At 35.4% G+C, this 16,147-nt stretch overlaps 1 protein-coding gene across 4 annotated transcripts; it reads right to left on the bottom strand.

Annotated features, from left to right (window-relative positions):
• Window positions 1-110: 110 nt before the first annotated feature.
• On the bottom strand, window positions 111-16,019 carry Mtg (mind the gap). 4 transcript variants are annotated; one of them, XM_070654909.1, is made up of 8 exons: window positions 13,141-16,019; window positions 6,025-6,159; window positions 3,821-3,939; window positions 1,951-2,367; window positions 1,585-1,848; window positions 1,045-1,376; window positions 752-932; window positions 111-637 (listed from the first exon to the last, which is right to left on the bottom strand). In XM_070654909.1, exons 1-8 carry the CDS (start codon window positions 13,178-13,180, stop codon window positions 377-379), a joined length of 1,749 nt encoding a protein of 582 aa, XP_070511010.1. In that variant the 5' UTR covers window positions 13,181-16,019; the 3' UTR covers window positions 111-376. The 4 variants fall into 4 exon arrangements, with proteins under 4 accessions (XP_070511010.1, XP_070511008.1, XP_070511011.1 ...); XM_070654907.1 differs by lacking the exon at window positions 13,141-16,019 and having other exon boundaries at window positions 6,025-12,434; XM_070654910.1 differs by lacking the exon at window positions 13,141-16,019 and having other exon boundaries at window positions 1,045-1,313; window positions 6,025-12,434.
• Between the last annotated feature and the right edge of the window lie 128 nt (window positions 16,020-16,147).

Below are 16,147 nucleotides of genomic sequence, written 5' to 3'. Positions count from 1 at the left end.
GAGCATTAATATGTGTTACGCTTTTTATTTTCTCATTATTTTATTTTATTTTTTTACTTTTTATTTTATTTCTCTGCTCCCTTTTTATTTGAACGTTTCCATTTTAGTGCAAGATGTTTCACACAAAAACATATTACATCACTATTCAACAATTAACGAAGAACATTTATTATTTACATCACCTAAAGTGTAAGCTTACACTTATTATATTCTTTATCAATAAAATAAATTATACGTATATACAGAAAAAAAAAAGAATTGTTTAAACTAAACGAGTAGTTGTATCGTGGAAGCAAAACGGCTTCCAGATATTGAATATTTGAGCTTATGAATCTTTGATTAATTCTACAGAGCTTTGATTAATCTGCCGTTTGACTCAGGAATTATTTTCGCTCTCCTCCGCGCTAGTTGTGCTATTTTCGTGATTCTTATACGCTGAGAAAAAGGCCAGAGCCTTCATCAACTGATAGCTCTTGCTAATTGGTATATTACTATCGTACAAGTTCTTAGAGGATTTACAATCTACGTAAAACCACCAGTTGCATTTAAGAATCGTTTGATCGAACAACGTCGATTCCGGGCACAGGAAGCTTTTCATGATCAAGCCGTCGTCCGTCAGTGCGCATACATGAAACACCTAATCGCATGAGAATTAGTTAGAAGCCAATTTCGTAAAATTATATACTTATAAATATCTTTGTTTTTTTCTTTTTTTTTTTTGCAGAATTAATATAGTTTTTCTCAATCTTACCATACATCCCAAGTCTTCATCGGCGTAGAGACCTGGGAAGTGCTTCTGATCGCCGCAATAGAAACTTGTATCCGGCAAGTCGACGCGACTTGCAAAATTATCATCGAAGTTCTTGTCGTATCCGACAGGATAGTATTCTCGCGGTGCATTCATCACTTTTGTAGTTCCAGAACTGTATTTACTGTGAATAAAAATATTAGATCTCTTTTTTTTTCTCAATAATTTATAACAGATGATGTTTTAAAATATATTTAATTTATGTAAAGACCTGTTCACGATTAAAAATAATTTACTTTTTAAGAGGCGCCATTGTAGATGTTGTAGTAGTACTAGTGCTTGTGGTGGGCCCCTGTTGTTTTTTAAGAAGCTGCTGCTGCCTTAAAAGAATCGCCGCTTCCAGGGCCTCTAAAGTAATATTGCTTGCTTCCGCGAGTGCCTTCAACGAAGTTTCCATCCCCTGAATAGGGGCCAAGGAAGGTAAGTTGTTGGGCAGTGGTAAAGATTGCCGTTTTTCATTTTGCTGAAGAGGCAACGACTGACTCGCGTCATTTGCAGAAATGGGCTGCAACGAGAGCAGTGTCATTTCGTTCACTGAAGCAGTTATGTCATCGTTCGGCAAAGGTAGCTGTAAAAGTAACGACAGTGTTTCAAGTTTACGATCGCTTCGAATACATTTTGACGGGCACAGGGATATAAAATAGGTTGAAATATTTTTCAAATATATCAGCGATAAAAAAAGTACAATAATTATAATAATAATTGATAAGCAACGAGAGAAGGATTAAGTAATATGGTATAGTGAGGTTTAAATAAGATTATTGTTATAAAAATACTTGTGTGAAATCATCTTTTGATACTTCGTTGTCGGAGTCTTGTAGCAAGGTGCCACTACCACTGATTCTGTCTGTGATCTTTGCTGACGACTGCGGCATCGCGATGAAAGGCGGTAAGCCGGCGCTCGTCGCGATTAAATTAGCCGTTGCTTTTGACGCTGGCGATGCAGGAAGGATTTCGGGATTGACCATACCAACTGGTGGAATTGCGGCGATGACAGGTAGCTTCGGCAACGATCCTGCCATCGCTATTATTTGTGGTTGCTGTGGAGAACCGAAAAAAAATCAAATATAATAAATTTCCTTATAAAGCATAATTAAAAAAACAAAAAGGGAGAATTTATAGAAATAAAAATAAGCTATTACAACTAATTGGTCCTTTTTATTCTCCACGGCCATAATCTGCTGTCGCTGCGCGAGCATTTGCTGCTGCTGTTTCTGCTGCTGTATCTTTTGTTGCTGCATTTGTTGCTGCCTCATAGCTTCCTGCTGCTGCAAACGTTGTTGCTTCAATATTTGTAACGCCAGCGCTTCCTGCTGTATTCTCTGCTGCTGCTTCAATTTATTTTCTTGATGAATTCGCTCGTGATGCTGACGCAGCGCTTCTTGCTGCATCGCCGGCATCACCTGTGCCATTTTCAAAGCCGTGGCATTCACTATCAGTTTCTGACGTTCGGGCTGTTGTGACATCGGCCGAACGGTTCCAATAGGCAACGGCTTGAAGGGTGGAACTACTTGCCGAGTATTGACTGAGCTTCCACGAACATCGTCGCGATTATTCGTCTAAAATTAAAATAATTATATTAGTGCAAAACAAGAAAAAAAAAGTTATTATATTACATATTAATTATTGGGTATTTTATAAACATTTTATAAATAAATCACCTTTGAAAAGCATAGTAAAATTGCACCGCAACTTTTCCGACAGCTCAATATTTTAATATTGTTTCTGTAGTTTAATTTTAGAGCCTATCAATAAAAACGCGGCACAGCCGCGACCTGTGCTCTATGGAAAGTCGCACGCGGCTGTATTCGTACACAACATACATCGCCCGAAGAAATGTCAGTGGAATCGCGACGTATCACGCATAAAACGCACACGTGAATGCCGCTCCGGCGGCATTCACGCACCAGTTATGACAAGGCCGAGATCGGCACTTGGTATAATCTAATATTTCTTGCAACGGTGTAGAAAAACCAATCCATTTTATTCGATACGACCTAGATACTCCCCTTTCGACGTAAACGAAGCATTATTATAACATTGAACGGTCGCTTCAAAAGTCCCGCTTGCATTTAAAAAACGTAAAAGTGAACGCAACCGGCGGAGATCATATTCCCGCGTGTATTTGTAAAATTAAATTAAACCGCGACGCGACGCACGACGCGAAGACTAAATTCTAATTCCCAATTAAATTTACAATTCTCAATTATTATATTCGTCACGAACTTTCGAATTAATAAAATTTTTACGAAATTAAACTCGAAACAAAGTAATAAACGTACGCGAATTACTTCTTCAAAGCGGCCGTGAAATGAAAAGCTTTATAGTAACAGTATAATCTTATGATTGCTATTATGGACGGTTGCGTATCTCGAGGCGAGATCAAGAAGCCGCATCGAAAGCAGATTCAATTAGATTGCGTACTCCGTAGAATGGTCAAAGCGGATTTTCATAGGGGAATATCGCCGCTATGAATAACGAGCGAACGCTTTCGCGCTGATCTCCCGTCCACACTGGCACTTTCCACGAGTCGATTTGAGTGCGGCGTTTACGCGATACCTATCGGGCGCACACAGGATGTTTCAGTCCGAAAGTAACTCGTAAGCGAACGCGTTAAGGTTTTTCCACGCTGGTTGCGATGTGCGATGAACGATAAGCGATATTCAACGAGCGGTCTGCTTTATTTTCTTTTTAACTCGCATCGGTCGCGAGGCGAATGAAAAACCAGCCGGCGTGGAAGAAGCTTTAAGATCGGTATTGGTACAGCGCTTCAGGATAGGAAGGAAAGTAGAAGACACAAGAAATAAATGCAACCGATGAGCGAAAGTAATATTATCATCCTATATATTCAATTCACTCGACTGGTCTTTTACGCATCTTGTCGCGTGGATATTATTTATATAAGTAGCACGTAAAATGTAAAATTCTTTTTTCCTTTTTCTTTTTTACAAACGTTTTGCTTGCCTGTGCAATTAAACGAGCAAAAGGATATTTTTTGAAAATTTTACTCACCGTACTTAAAGGATTTAACGCAATCCCATTAACTCTATTCGATTGCACACTCCTTCTTTTTGCACTTTCCAAATTGGAGAGCGATTGGGTAAAGCCCAGCTCGTCTCCAATGGAAAATCCTGTAAGTGAGATAATTAACATAATTAAATATAAATTTTAAATGTAAAAGCCCAGGCCGATTTTTAAATCTTTAAATTCTTTGACAGAACCCAACTCAATTGAAATATTCTGAAACAAATTTTGTAAGAAAGCGCGGTGGGCGGTGATTTGATTTATTTACAAAGGAGAAGCGGCACTATTGTAGAAAGCTTCCTGTAAGTATGTTAAGAGAATAGAGATGCAGAGGTAAATACAAGAAGGAGTCTCGTTCATAAGAGCGGTGGCTTTTTTTTTAATAGCTATTTTCGATGCAACACTTTCTATTTCTCCTATTGTTCCACTTTCACAGCTGCATTTACGACCACGCATTATATGACAAAATGTTGCACATTCTTTTTATTAACAATGCCTTTCTTCATATCGAAACAATAAAAAAACACTTTTTTTTTTTAATTTCTGTTATTGTACATTCATGTATAATTTTATACAGTTTACGTTTGCTAACACCGGCGAGTGCATAATTACTCGAATGTAACTCCAGTATAAACGTAATGATAGTAGCGGCTGTTGAAGTCGGTACACGTTGTGCAAAAGGATTGATTGCGCCATTTTAACGCCTAGTAGCTCATTTTTACGCTTTTGACATTTGATCCGAGGATGCATATATTAAATATGAATAGTATCCTCGTAAAAAAGCCATTTTTTGCATAGACGTATGATGGCTATTTAGTTCGCATCTGGGACGGGTCAAGGCGATGGATAAATCATCATCGGTTTGTCACATCATTGACGAAATCGCGACATCGGTCGGAAAGTAACATTTGATGTAAGTTGCATCCATAGGTTATACTATTACGCCTATACAGGTCTGTACCGGCCAATCGCTTATTTCGCAATATTCTTGTTAATAATACTGTCGCAATTTCCGATTAAAACCGATAACTTACACCAAACTTATTTATAAGTTTATTAAAATTAAAATTTATTGCAGGAAGAAATTCAACTGTGAGGTATTATTGAAATTTAATAATACAAAATTAACGGGATAAAAAAATATTACACACGTGTAACAATTAGAAAAAAAAACTACAAAAAAATTAATATCAAGTAAGAGAATAAAATTTAATAAAAGTATAAAAGTTTAATTTGCCGATTTGCATTTTCGTTTTGATATCTCAATTGCTGTATCATGTAAAATCTAAATGCATCTTTTTGATTGAGAAATTTCGTGTAACGATTGTACGAGATTAGATGCATTTTTTTTTCTCAATGAGCGACAAATACACGACAAACTCATTTATCAGCTTGCTCAAGTGACACGTGGATGGACGAAAATTTTGACACAATATTAAATTCGCCATGTTTCTAAATTGCCGGGAGAAAACGTGGGTGCAATGAATATTTATAGGCATAAACCGGTAAGAACTTAATTTGTAAACTACTGCCTAAACGAAATGCAGGTCACGTATAATGTAGAAATCACTATGGACTTGTGGTCATTTATTACGCCGATGTTTCACAATTTGTGGAAGACGGATTTGTCCGAGCGAACTTCACGTCGCAGTTAAACGTTTATTTAACTCGTTACGAAGCGATAAGAATCTTAACTCGACATTGAGAAGCTGACACTACAAACAATTCCTGCAAATAGGATAATCAGCCTATCGCGTAAAAGAAATATTAATAATAAATGGACGAAGCAATTATGCGACATGTAAAGAGGGACAAATGTAATTTATCTTGTGCTTAAAGAAAAAAGAAAAAAAAACGAGCGTTGAAAAAAAAAAAATTATTATATAACTTATCTCTTAAAAAAAAATTTTAATAAAACTTAATTTCTTTTTAACAAGTTAAATGTTTTTAGAAAGGGCGCACGATTCAATTCTTTGTTAGCATAGTTAATATAAATTTCAGACACGGATACAGACGAGATTTGGTCGATTGATTTGGCACATACGATAATTACACGTTCTGAAGGTCCTACGTTTTCCTCGCAATCTCCAATACGAAATTAGTCGACCGGATCAAGACCGGGAAAACCGCCTAGCATTTAAACGCAATTATTAATTTGACGATCGTGGTCTCGCTCCCGTTGTTCAACTCACCCAGGCCGACGTAACCCTTTACGCCTCCGAGATTTCGGACACGGAAGAGACCGGACTTTTTGAAAGCGCAGTTTAGAACAAAACCAAAGTCCGATTGAAACACACACGTGCCTAGCGCCTCTCGCCACGTACAGCCTGCAAGCAGAACCGGAAGAGACAAGAAAAAAAAAAAAAAGACAAAGCCATGAACAGTTTTGTCTGATCCATTGAATCCGAAATGATGATCTACGTGATTCATTAATGCTCCGGAATGAATACAGTTTCATGAATCTTGCGTAAGTTATCTAAAGCTGCATGTTAATGACGCCTTTCAAGCTCTCACATGCGTTTACATACATGTTCCATTTTGAGAAGTTTAATTTTAATTAATTTAATTTCGTGTGAAACTATTTTTAGATAGTTATACAAACATATATTGACGTCAATGAATTTTAGACAAGTATCGAATAAATGTTTTTTTTTTTAGGAGAAATAATTATTATTCTGCATTCAAATGTTGATATTGTTAAATGTTATTAATTACTACGAGCAAGTAGTATGATGATTCTGTGCTATTGATTCTTCGTCGTCTGTCAACGTCACGTTTCCAAAAAATCGGAATAAAAAAAACTTAAAAAAAAAATCGGATAATTAAATTAATTAATTAATTGTAAATTGGTTTACAGAAACGTATTTAGTTATAAACTAATAATTTATAATATGTAAAGTCAAAAATATTGATCGTATTGTATAAATGAAAGTAACTTTATGAATCTTTACTTTCCAATCTCTTTTTCCCGAAGGTTATTTTAAAGATAAATAGCCTTGTCGCCGTAACTACTACAGTAAAAAATGATAGTGATTTATGCCTACATGTTTTCTCTTTGTTTAGACATCAGAGGGGCAGAGTTGTAGGCCAGATGACATTAAATTGTCCATCAAAGCAGTCTTCACTTCGTAACAGTTTTCTATTTCCAATGATATTAATATATTCCTTTCTACAATAGAAAGACGAACGTTAGAGATATGTCGGGCGGTATTTTTGAGAATCATTACTTTCTCATTTGGAGCTATTTCCGATCTATCCACGTTTATCGTGCCGGCAAATATTACAAAATAATTGTATAATAAAAAGATAAATAACGCAGCGATTGTGCCGATGATTAAGTCACCGTTAAAACAACTTGTGCATCTAGCGCGTGCAAATATATTTTTTTTTTGCGGGATTTAAAGAGGAATTTATTTCTCTTCTGATCAGACTCGTGTTCGAAATAAGTGTGTTCCGGACTTTGTTTAAGAAATATTTGCCGGATCACGGAGGTATGCCGTTGGGCCATAGCCTAGTGACCCACTTGAAACCTGACTAAACGTCCAGGCGTTGACCGAGCCACCATGTGACTCCATGGTTTCCATGTCAAACTGCTTTCTTGCCGATGCCAAAACTATACGAGGATATACTTTTTGAATTTCCAACTTTCAAACGATGCGTTCATCGTCAGTCTTAGATATATCATCGTCGATATTAATCGCGATTATCAAAAAATCTTTTTCAATAAAGCTTCAAACATCAAAGCCGATATGTAACACATTTGTTCGCTATAAAGCGTGAAAATTAATTCCTTACGAAATATCGTCTTGCAGATTAGAAAAAAAAAGAGACCTCAATAGTTGAAACTGTTTCCTTAATTAACAGCAGCCGGATGTGAACCGGGATGTAAAAAGAAGTATGAGAAAACAACAAAACGTACGTTTAGGCGGCGTGTGACGCCCAGAAATTGTCACTTTGCACGAGTGGGATTAATAATTAACAGAGCATATTTTTAATACGCTCTGTTTCATCATCGGTTGCTGAACCTCCTAATTACCGTAAACACAACCGGAGGCAAGACGGAATTGTCAGCGGCCGTTCGTGCCACAGATTTTATTATACAATCACTTATTGCACTATGACGCACGAAAGTCGACGAAACGAATGGCGTTTCGTAATACAAGAAATTATCTTTGAATAGAAATTTTACCGTTCCAGTTCGATAAATGGATGGCAAAGCCTTCTTTTTCAGTACGCCGGTAATGACACGTCGCGTGCGTGTCATTCGTGATAGTGAAAAGCAAAAGAAACCAAAGCCGCGAAATTTCACCGTGATTCGCGATCAGAAGCTAACCCGATCATTCTAGTTATTTTCAAATTAACATTCGCGACTGGATGCACATGTAGGTTGATTAGTTTGTATTTGCATATTATAAGAATTAAAATTATAATGTTAATTAATATTTATTACATAATCGAATGCTTAACGTGACAATTATCTAGAATGAATACGCATTATCGGTCTTGCGGTGCAAATAAATTGCAATACTTTTACGAGATTATATTTATTATTCCACGAAAAAAAAATTAAATATAATGATATTAATCATTATATATATAGTATTAATTATAACGATACAAAGATAAATTAAAATGTAAAATTTAAACGTTTCTGATCTCACAAGGTCTTTTTCAGCAAAATCAATCAATCAATATTACAAAGCGTAGTTTTAAATTCTGTTTAAAATAAAAAAGAAATAAAAATAAAATGTTATTTAATACGCCGACTTGGATGATTTGTAGAAAAAGTACGACATAGTATACGTCGGCACAGATCTAGCGCACACTTTCACTATCTCGCTTTTGAGGGATGCTCGATGTAACAGTCACGATACGATTCTCAAGAGTTATACCGGACTCGGCGAACGATGGCGAAATTCACTTTTCTTAACCGGGATTCTCGTCGTCGAACGACATAACAATGATCGTATACGAGCGAACTGTGTAATACTTTCCTAAGGCTGGCCTTCACCTTGCGGACTGCTCCGATAATGTTACTACATTATCTCGGCGCTATCATCAAATCCCGCGCGATTACCGAGAGAAAGAAAGAAACGCCGATACAATGAAAACGTTTAGAAACTAACGTCAGTTTCTCCTCCCGCGGACAATTCCCGGCGACGACAAAATAAACATCCAACGATCCGTTAAATTATACATAATGATTTGATAAATGCGACCATTAATCAAAGCAGCATCGTTCGACAAAGGAAAGTGGATTGCATTCTCCTCCGTAGTCTATATTTTATTCCGGCGTTCGTCATTGAGAAAAAAAATTAAGTCACAATTAAGTTTAAAATAAAATATAGTACAGCAATTAAAAAATATATAACGCAAAATAACTTGAACGGTTCTTACGTTTTTATAAAATATCAAATTTGAGATAACAATAAGTAGAAATAAAAAAAAAACATTTTAATAAATAAAAAAACAATAAATTTTATGTATATTTATACGGATTTAATAAATGACTGCCTACTAACGCAAATTTGACGGACAAGAACGGTATTGTTGGATGTAACAAGGTAGAAAGTATGCACATAAATGACATTTACCCAGAGAGAGATTGGCCTAATTCCCCAAATACACATCCCACGAATCTCGGTAAAAGAATCATCGGCAGAGGCAACCGGCCACTCTTTAGCCTAATTTTTGACTGGACACGTCGATTCAGTCGTTCGAAACGGTACAGTCTCTTTTCCTTTCGCGTCACGTATCGCTTCGCTGTGCTCGAAGAAATAGATCGCACACACGTGAAAAACAAATATGTAGTCGCCGTTCGCGAATAAGTGACCGGCAATGTATAACGATATTAATATTTCAAGATATACGTAAGATTTCGCGTTTGAAGTCAAACTGCGTAATGTAAAAAGGAATCATTTAAAAAAGTATTTGATAAATTTAAATTATCTAAATGCGTAAAATTTATTCTAAACGAATTTAATAAATCTAATCAGACTTTCTCAGCACATTCATAGTTTAGTGAAAATAGCGATCGATTAATTTAGAATTTAGTCGATGCAGGAATAATTAACCTCGATTCGACTCAGCCGTCGAAAGAAAGGATGTACATTTCACTTTAATGCCAAATTCTGAACCTAAGGATAACTTAAACAGCTACTTTTCATAATACTGCAAACGCAAGCTGCTATTCCGATAATCACAGAGAAAACTCTCGCGCATCTTTAATTATACGTCACATCTATTGACAAGTTAACAGCGGGCGCGAAGTAAAATAAGGCCTGCATGTCGCAATATATCGCGGAAATGTCAAACAAATATATGTATTTTTCTCCGTCTTTTTATTTTTATAACATAAATAATACGCAATTATATAGCCGGAGATGCCGGTTTCGATCCCTTTCTCCCAGATCACTTTCAATGACAATTATCTAGCGATCGAAACTGCATACTTTCATCGATGTCCCGCTCTATTTTTCTTTCGTTTTTTTTTTCCCTATTCCACATTTTGCGGCTCGTGCACTTAATCATTTCGCACTTTCTATCCTGCATCACTGACCAAGTCAATGGCAATACTTTTCTCAATGCGGTAATTTTTGAACGCCTATGTGTTATGCACAATGTTGCGCACAGCGTATCGCATCGGAAATGCTTTGTTATATGTACCTGTTTCGAAACACTTTTAATTTTACAAGCTAAGCTGTCAGGAAATCCGTCGCGAAAAAAATGTATATGGTATAAAATTATTTTAATTATCATAAAATTAATTTAATTAGCATTACTTGCATAATGTACCAATAACAATTTGTCAATTATTTGTATTAAATATTATCTGTTTTTTTTATTTCTATGCAAAAAAAGAAAATAAAAAAATTAAAAAATTCTATTCTAATAAATTTTATTACCGGTTTATCGAATTTCTTGGAAAAAAAATTTAAGTAGGTTATATCGTATTTATCTCAGCAAATGAAATAAAAAGCTGCAAAGTAGACTTTGTATTTTCAATGTTATTAAGTCTGTTTGAGGCAATGTACGTATTAGAAAATAAATTGGTTAACGTAGCGAGAGCCACGGCTAATTTATACAGTTTCGTCATTTTTTTTTTATTTACACACTATGTACACATATTAGATATACGATATATACACCGACTCGTTTCAATGACTTCCTTTCTGCTGTAGCGAAGACGGCGAAATACCTCACAATGTTACGTGTCGGCTCGAAAGATTTTGTGTCTCTGACAAGTATAAAGATGCTTTTTTTTACACGCTTGCTTTACAGTTTTATTATACAAAAGTATTATGAAACAGTTAAAGAAATGACATCCGATAAATTAACGTAAAATATTTTGAAACGCTAACGTTACTTATATTTAAGGAAACACAAAGATAGAGAACGTTACATATGAAAAAAAAAAGATGCGCGTATGAAAAATATTTGAGGCAATCTCAGATGCGCGGAGTGTAAAACAAACTCTCATCGATCAGATTACGCGAATTTATTCTAATCCTAAATTTATATAATCTGACTAGCGTCGTCCGTCTCGCGCGGCACGCATCTGGCGCGCTCCCAAAATTTTAGATCTTCCGTTAGAAGCACGAGGTTCAATCACTGCGCTCTTTATATGTATAACGTTATCATTGTTTTCGGCCTCCGTGAATGTAAAAAGTAGGTCGAAATATTTTATAAAATGAGATTTCCACGGCACCCGCCGCATCCTGATGCATCATGACGCATAGTAATGCGCCGAGTGCAACGCACTTACAGTGTCGGCCAGTAAGGAGCCCGGCTACTTTTTCACAATGCGTAACCATCGTAGTCACGCGCGGATCATTGCAAAGCGTGAAATTACGGAGAATTATATTTTTGCGCAACTCACGTATCTAAGTGCAATGAGAATTTTCCGGGAGAAAAAAAAAAGAAAAAAAAAATATGGAATACCCGCCTCGTCCGCAAACAAAGGCCCGTATGTGCGGATGCGCTTTGTCAAGGAGCGAAAGAACTTTTCTTCGCCAGAGAGAAACGAGATTATTAGTACAGTAAAGAGAGAGATACTCTGATTAATTGTTCGATTTACAGCGTGAGACGTGCAGTCGAGTTAAGAGTAATGTACAGACGTCGAAGTCGATAGCACAGAATAAAATAATGCAGTTCATACAAGGCAGTAACGATAAAAATGAGAGAAAGGCCCAACAAATAAAATCGCCGTTGGTGAAAAAAAAAAAACGGCGACAGCCCTTGCGATCGGCTTTCAAATTAGTGTGCTTGCAGATCGTCGATTTGAAATCTCATATAACGTAAATTGGAATATTAAACCCAACACTCTAATTAATCGTATTATTTAACGGTAAATGATCAATGTGTCGTTTTAAGAGTATTAAAATTTTGCAACTTTGTTTTTATAGCTTCTTGTATCGTGTATTAATGTAGCGCGTTAAGTTGTATTTAGTTTAATTTAAATATTTCTTGTCTTTTGTTTTTTATTGATAAAAATGTAGAAAATTAAGAAAAATTTGAAAACCGACATTGATTTATGTTAAGAGAAATATTTGATTTAGAGTTACATTTTTTTTCTTTTTTTTTTTAGTGTGTATTGAATGATTAATGTATATACATTTACAAAAATTATTTAACTCTATTAAGATACATACAAGAATTAGTTTTTATATTTTAATATGATATGAAATTAATGAGCACTTTGAACTCAACGTTTACATGATACGCAAAATATAATTTTTTTTTTAAGAAAAAAAAAAAAGAAACAGAAAGAGATAGAGTAAGAGAAATTAATTTTACCAATGCGCAATCGCATAAATATAAATACTTCACGAAATTAATCGAAATATCGCATTAATATGTAAATATCAATGCGGCGAGACTAAATAACCGGATGCACATGCACATTGGTAGGCACTGTTTGTACTGCATCTTACGCGATGGAAGTAGCACATCTAGATGGTTTTCTATCAGTGACGCTTACGTTAATAAAATTTTAAATAATCAACTTGCAATTAATTCAGAACTCAATTATTAACTAAAACAAGAATTAAAACATTACAAAAGCAAAGAAAAAAAAAAAAGAAAAGAGAAACTTAAATTTCTAAAATTTAATTCCAAACCGATTTAGATTTTCTTGAAAAGGTTAGACTTCTAATTTAAAAAAAAGTTTAAATCCTTATACTTTTAAATATATAAAGTATATAAATAAATTTAATAATCGGTTAAAAAAAAAGCTAAAGAATCAGCCACGCTATTTTTTTTTCTTAAGAAAAAAAAAGAAGAAAGAAAAAAAAAAACAGATCACTTACCAACTACAACGAAGAGGAATAATGTAGTGGCAATCTTCATTTTCGATCCAGTTTTGAATATCACTGCCTTAAGGAATCTCAAAGAATCGCCGATCCTCGCAAGACGATCCTGAGAATCGTTAAGGAGGATACGAGCAGTAGACGCGACAAAATGCAACGAGGGTTATCGCGGATTAAATTTGTTTGCGGATTAACTGAATACTTGCTACGAATAATCAGTGATCGACGATCGCCGATGAAGTACGTGTGGCAGGCTACTCGATCTCGCGAGTACTAATAGTAAACGAACATGCTCGGCAAAGGCGAACACGCGGAGTACTTTCAGACTTCATCTGACTTTCAGGGCCGGCTAAGAAAGTCCCGTAGACTTTACATTCACTAGTGCCTCCTTTATTTATTAATAAATTAATGTAAAATTCTATTAAACTCTGCATTATCAACGCATTATACAATCTGAACGTTACATATTTTCGAAACAATCTAGAGTTAATATTCAAAACCAATTACTCGACGCGTTACTTCCAAATTTCAATGTTCATTTTGCATATATTACTTTGTACTTTGCAAACTGCTTTTTTTAATTTAATTTAATTAAAATTAAAAGCTGTATACTACATTTGAAAATTTGATACTGAAGTATGTAATACGTTTAGGTATTTCCTCTTTTTAAAGTCCTATTTTATTATTTATCTATATTACGTGTCATGTAAACGTTGAAATGATATAAAAGGTTTAAAAATTAAGAGAGATATAGTGAAAAATTAAGTATAAAAATGTTTAAAGTAACCGAGGGGATTTATTGCAAAAAGAAGTCGGCCCTGCGTGCCCCACCAGATTTTCACTGAGAACGGCCCGCTCACGGAACAAGTCCGATGCACGGTTGCGAGTTAATCTTGGCAAGGTGCCGGTGACCCACTCGGACGAAACGATAACGGGACTGACATACGTCCATTAAAAGACAAGAAAATCGACCGTGTTATAGCTGGACGGTGCGCTTGAAAAATCGATAGCTATTTCGAAAGTTCACTGTTTTTGAAAATACATTGCGTCTAGCGCAAAAGTATTCTTTGAGAAAGAGACGAGAGAAAAAGAGTGAGAGAGACTTACGTGATAATAAAAAAAATTTCTCATATCTATATTGCAAAAAAATTATATTTACATCTCAGTTACGCATTTCGAAAGTAAATTAATTTTATTACTCGTTCAGATAATTTAAACCATCAAACTCTTTAATTTTTCACGACATTATTTAAATGGCTTGAGATAAAAATTACGTGAATCTTCGCGTTAAAATAAATTGAGAACCAAATATTTTAATATATTAATTAAAAAGATCAGAACTCGGCGAAATAAATATAAAAATATTAACATTAAAAAATAAATGAATAAATAAAGATACTGATTAAAGCACGTTTGAAATTTTACTGCTACCTGTGTAGTTCATTATCTCAAGTCTTTCAAAATCATAAACCCTGCGTATACGATGATGTAACGTACTTCGTTGCGTTAATTTTCCTGCAAAATTGCACCGTATATTCAGTGCAAAAATAGAAAAGGAGCTCGATGAAAATATTGATCACATCGCACAAAGTCAGTGCGAATTACACACCGGCGATTGCGTTCCGGACAAGAGAGTGGTATGTTTCATTGGATGTAGTGTGCACTTTCATCCGACCGTTTTAATTCTAGAAGCTGCTATGGTACAACGCACTTGACCGTCCGTGCAAGGCCAAGTGTGAGCTAATGTTTATTAACTGAATTTTATTCCATTACTTTCCGGAGCAATAAATTATATTCGTATATACTTCAATTATTTCAATAACGTCGCTCTCTATTAAGCTACGCTGTAATACGAATATTCTACAAAAAAGTGCGATAGAAATGTGCAGTTATTTTGCAACTCTTTTTATAAAATTGACTTCGTAATATTAGTAATAAATATATTAGCTACCTCGTTATATAAATTTTATGTATCAAATAGATCCCGGAAAATGTTGATTAATGTACCAAATAAAATACCAAAAGAAAAAAAAAAAAGAAAAAATTACTTTAACCACCCAAATTTATTTTCGTCTCCAAAATAGGCCCTTTTCCTTTCTTTTCTTTTTATGATAGCGCCACAGGCATATATTATAGTCACCCTTGCTCTACTCAACCACTACGTAATTGAGCATTCGCAGCACGATTGCTTTTTACTATGAATGAGTAGTCAATTCATCGTACAGACCCAAAGAGAATTCGAAAGATTACAGCTCTCTCACGCGGCGTACGACAATCTCATCGGATTGCGACGTCGACCGCGAGATGGCAATTGGATAAAAATTGCCGATTGTTGCCGATATATTTTACGCATATCCGACAAAAATAGAAAAAAAATTATTTTGCCACGTTGTAAAACTCTGCGTATCGCATTTCGATTGTTATGCAAGAACGGCATTGATCGTAGCTGCGACTTATTTAAATCAATCTCGTTAGCTTTAGTATCGACTATTGTATGTTTATGGCACACCATGTAAAGATAAACCTTCGCTTTAAGCAACGCATTCTTGCCCGCGAAAATGCAAATGTCTTCGTACGCGTCGCTGACTACCGCGCGCCACGGCAAACTGCACGTTAAAAATATATTTGCTTTGATTTTAATATTTCTCTCCCACGGAGTTTCGTTAAGATAACACGGACTGAAACATTTTCATCAATTACGAAGTACTAATCGCTACGGATAAAAGCGCATTGAGACACGTCGTAAGTCACTTGATTGAAAAATTCGCGGGAATCTTTGGAGCAACACTGATAAACCGGTCATCGCTTCGCAACATAAACGATACCGTTTACATTGGCGCCCAGCCGCATTGATATTTTTATGAACTGCGAAATTCCATGTAAATTGCGCGCTTGATTTATAATCCTTTCGCGAATAGCATAGAGATAACATTATGACATTGTTTTAACGATACGTCAAAGATTCTGCGCCGCCGAAGTACGTATTTCTGGTAATCCCAAAACTTTA

Source organism: Cardiocondyla obscurior, linkage group LG04, assembly GCF_019399895.1.
Source record: "Cardiocondyla obscurior isolate alpha-2009 linkage group LG04, Cobs3.1, whole genome shotgun sequence".
Lineage (NCBI taxonomy): Eukaryota > Metazoa > Arthropoda > Insecta > Hymenoptera > Formicidae > Cardiocondyla > Cardiocondyla obscurior.
Note: the sequence above shows the minus strand (reverse complement) of the source record. Positions and strands in the feature narration are given on the sequence as shown.

Coding starts and splice junctions, on each gene's coding strand:
- Mtg (XM_070654907.1), bottom strand. CDS start 6,262: ATGAATCACGTAGATCATCATTTCGGATTCAATGGATCAGACAAAACT. Junction 1,377..1,584: donor CAAAAGATGATTTCACACAA/GTATTTTTATAA, acceptor TTACTTTTACAG/CTACCTTTGCCGAACGATGA. Junction 638..751: donor ATGAAGACTTGGGATGTATG/GTAAGATTGAGA, acceptor TCATGCGATTAG/GTGTTTCATGTATGCGCACT.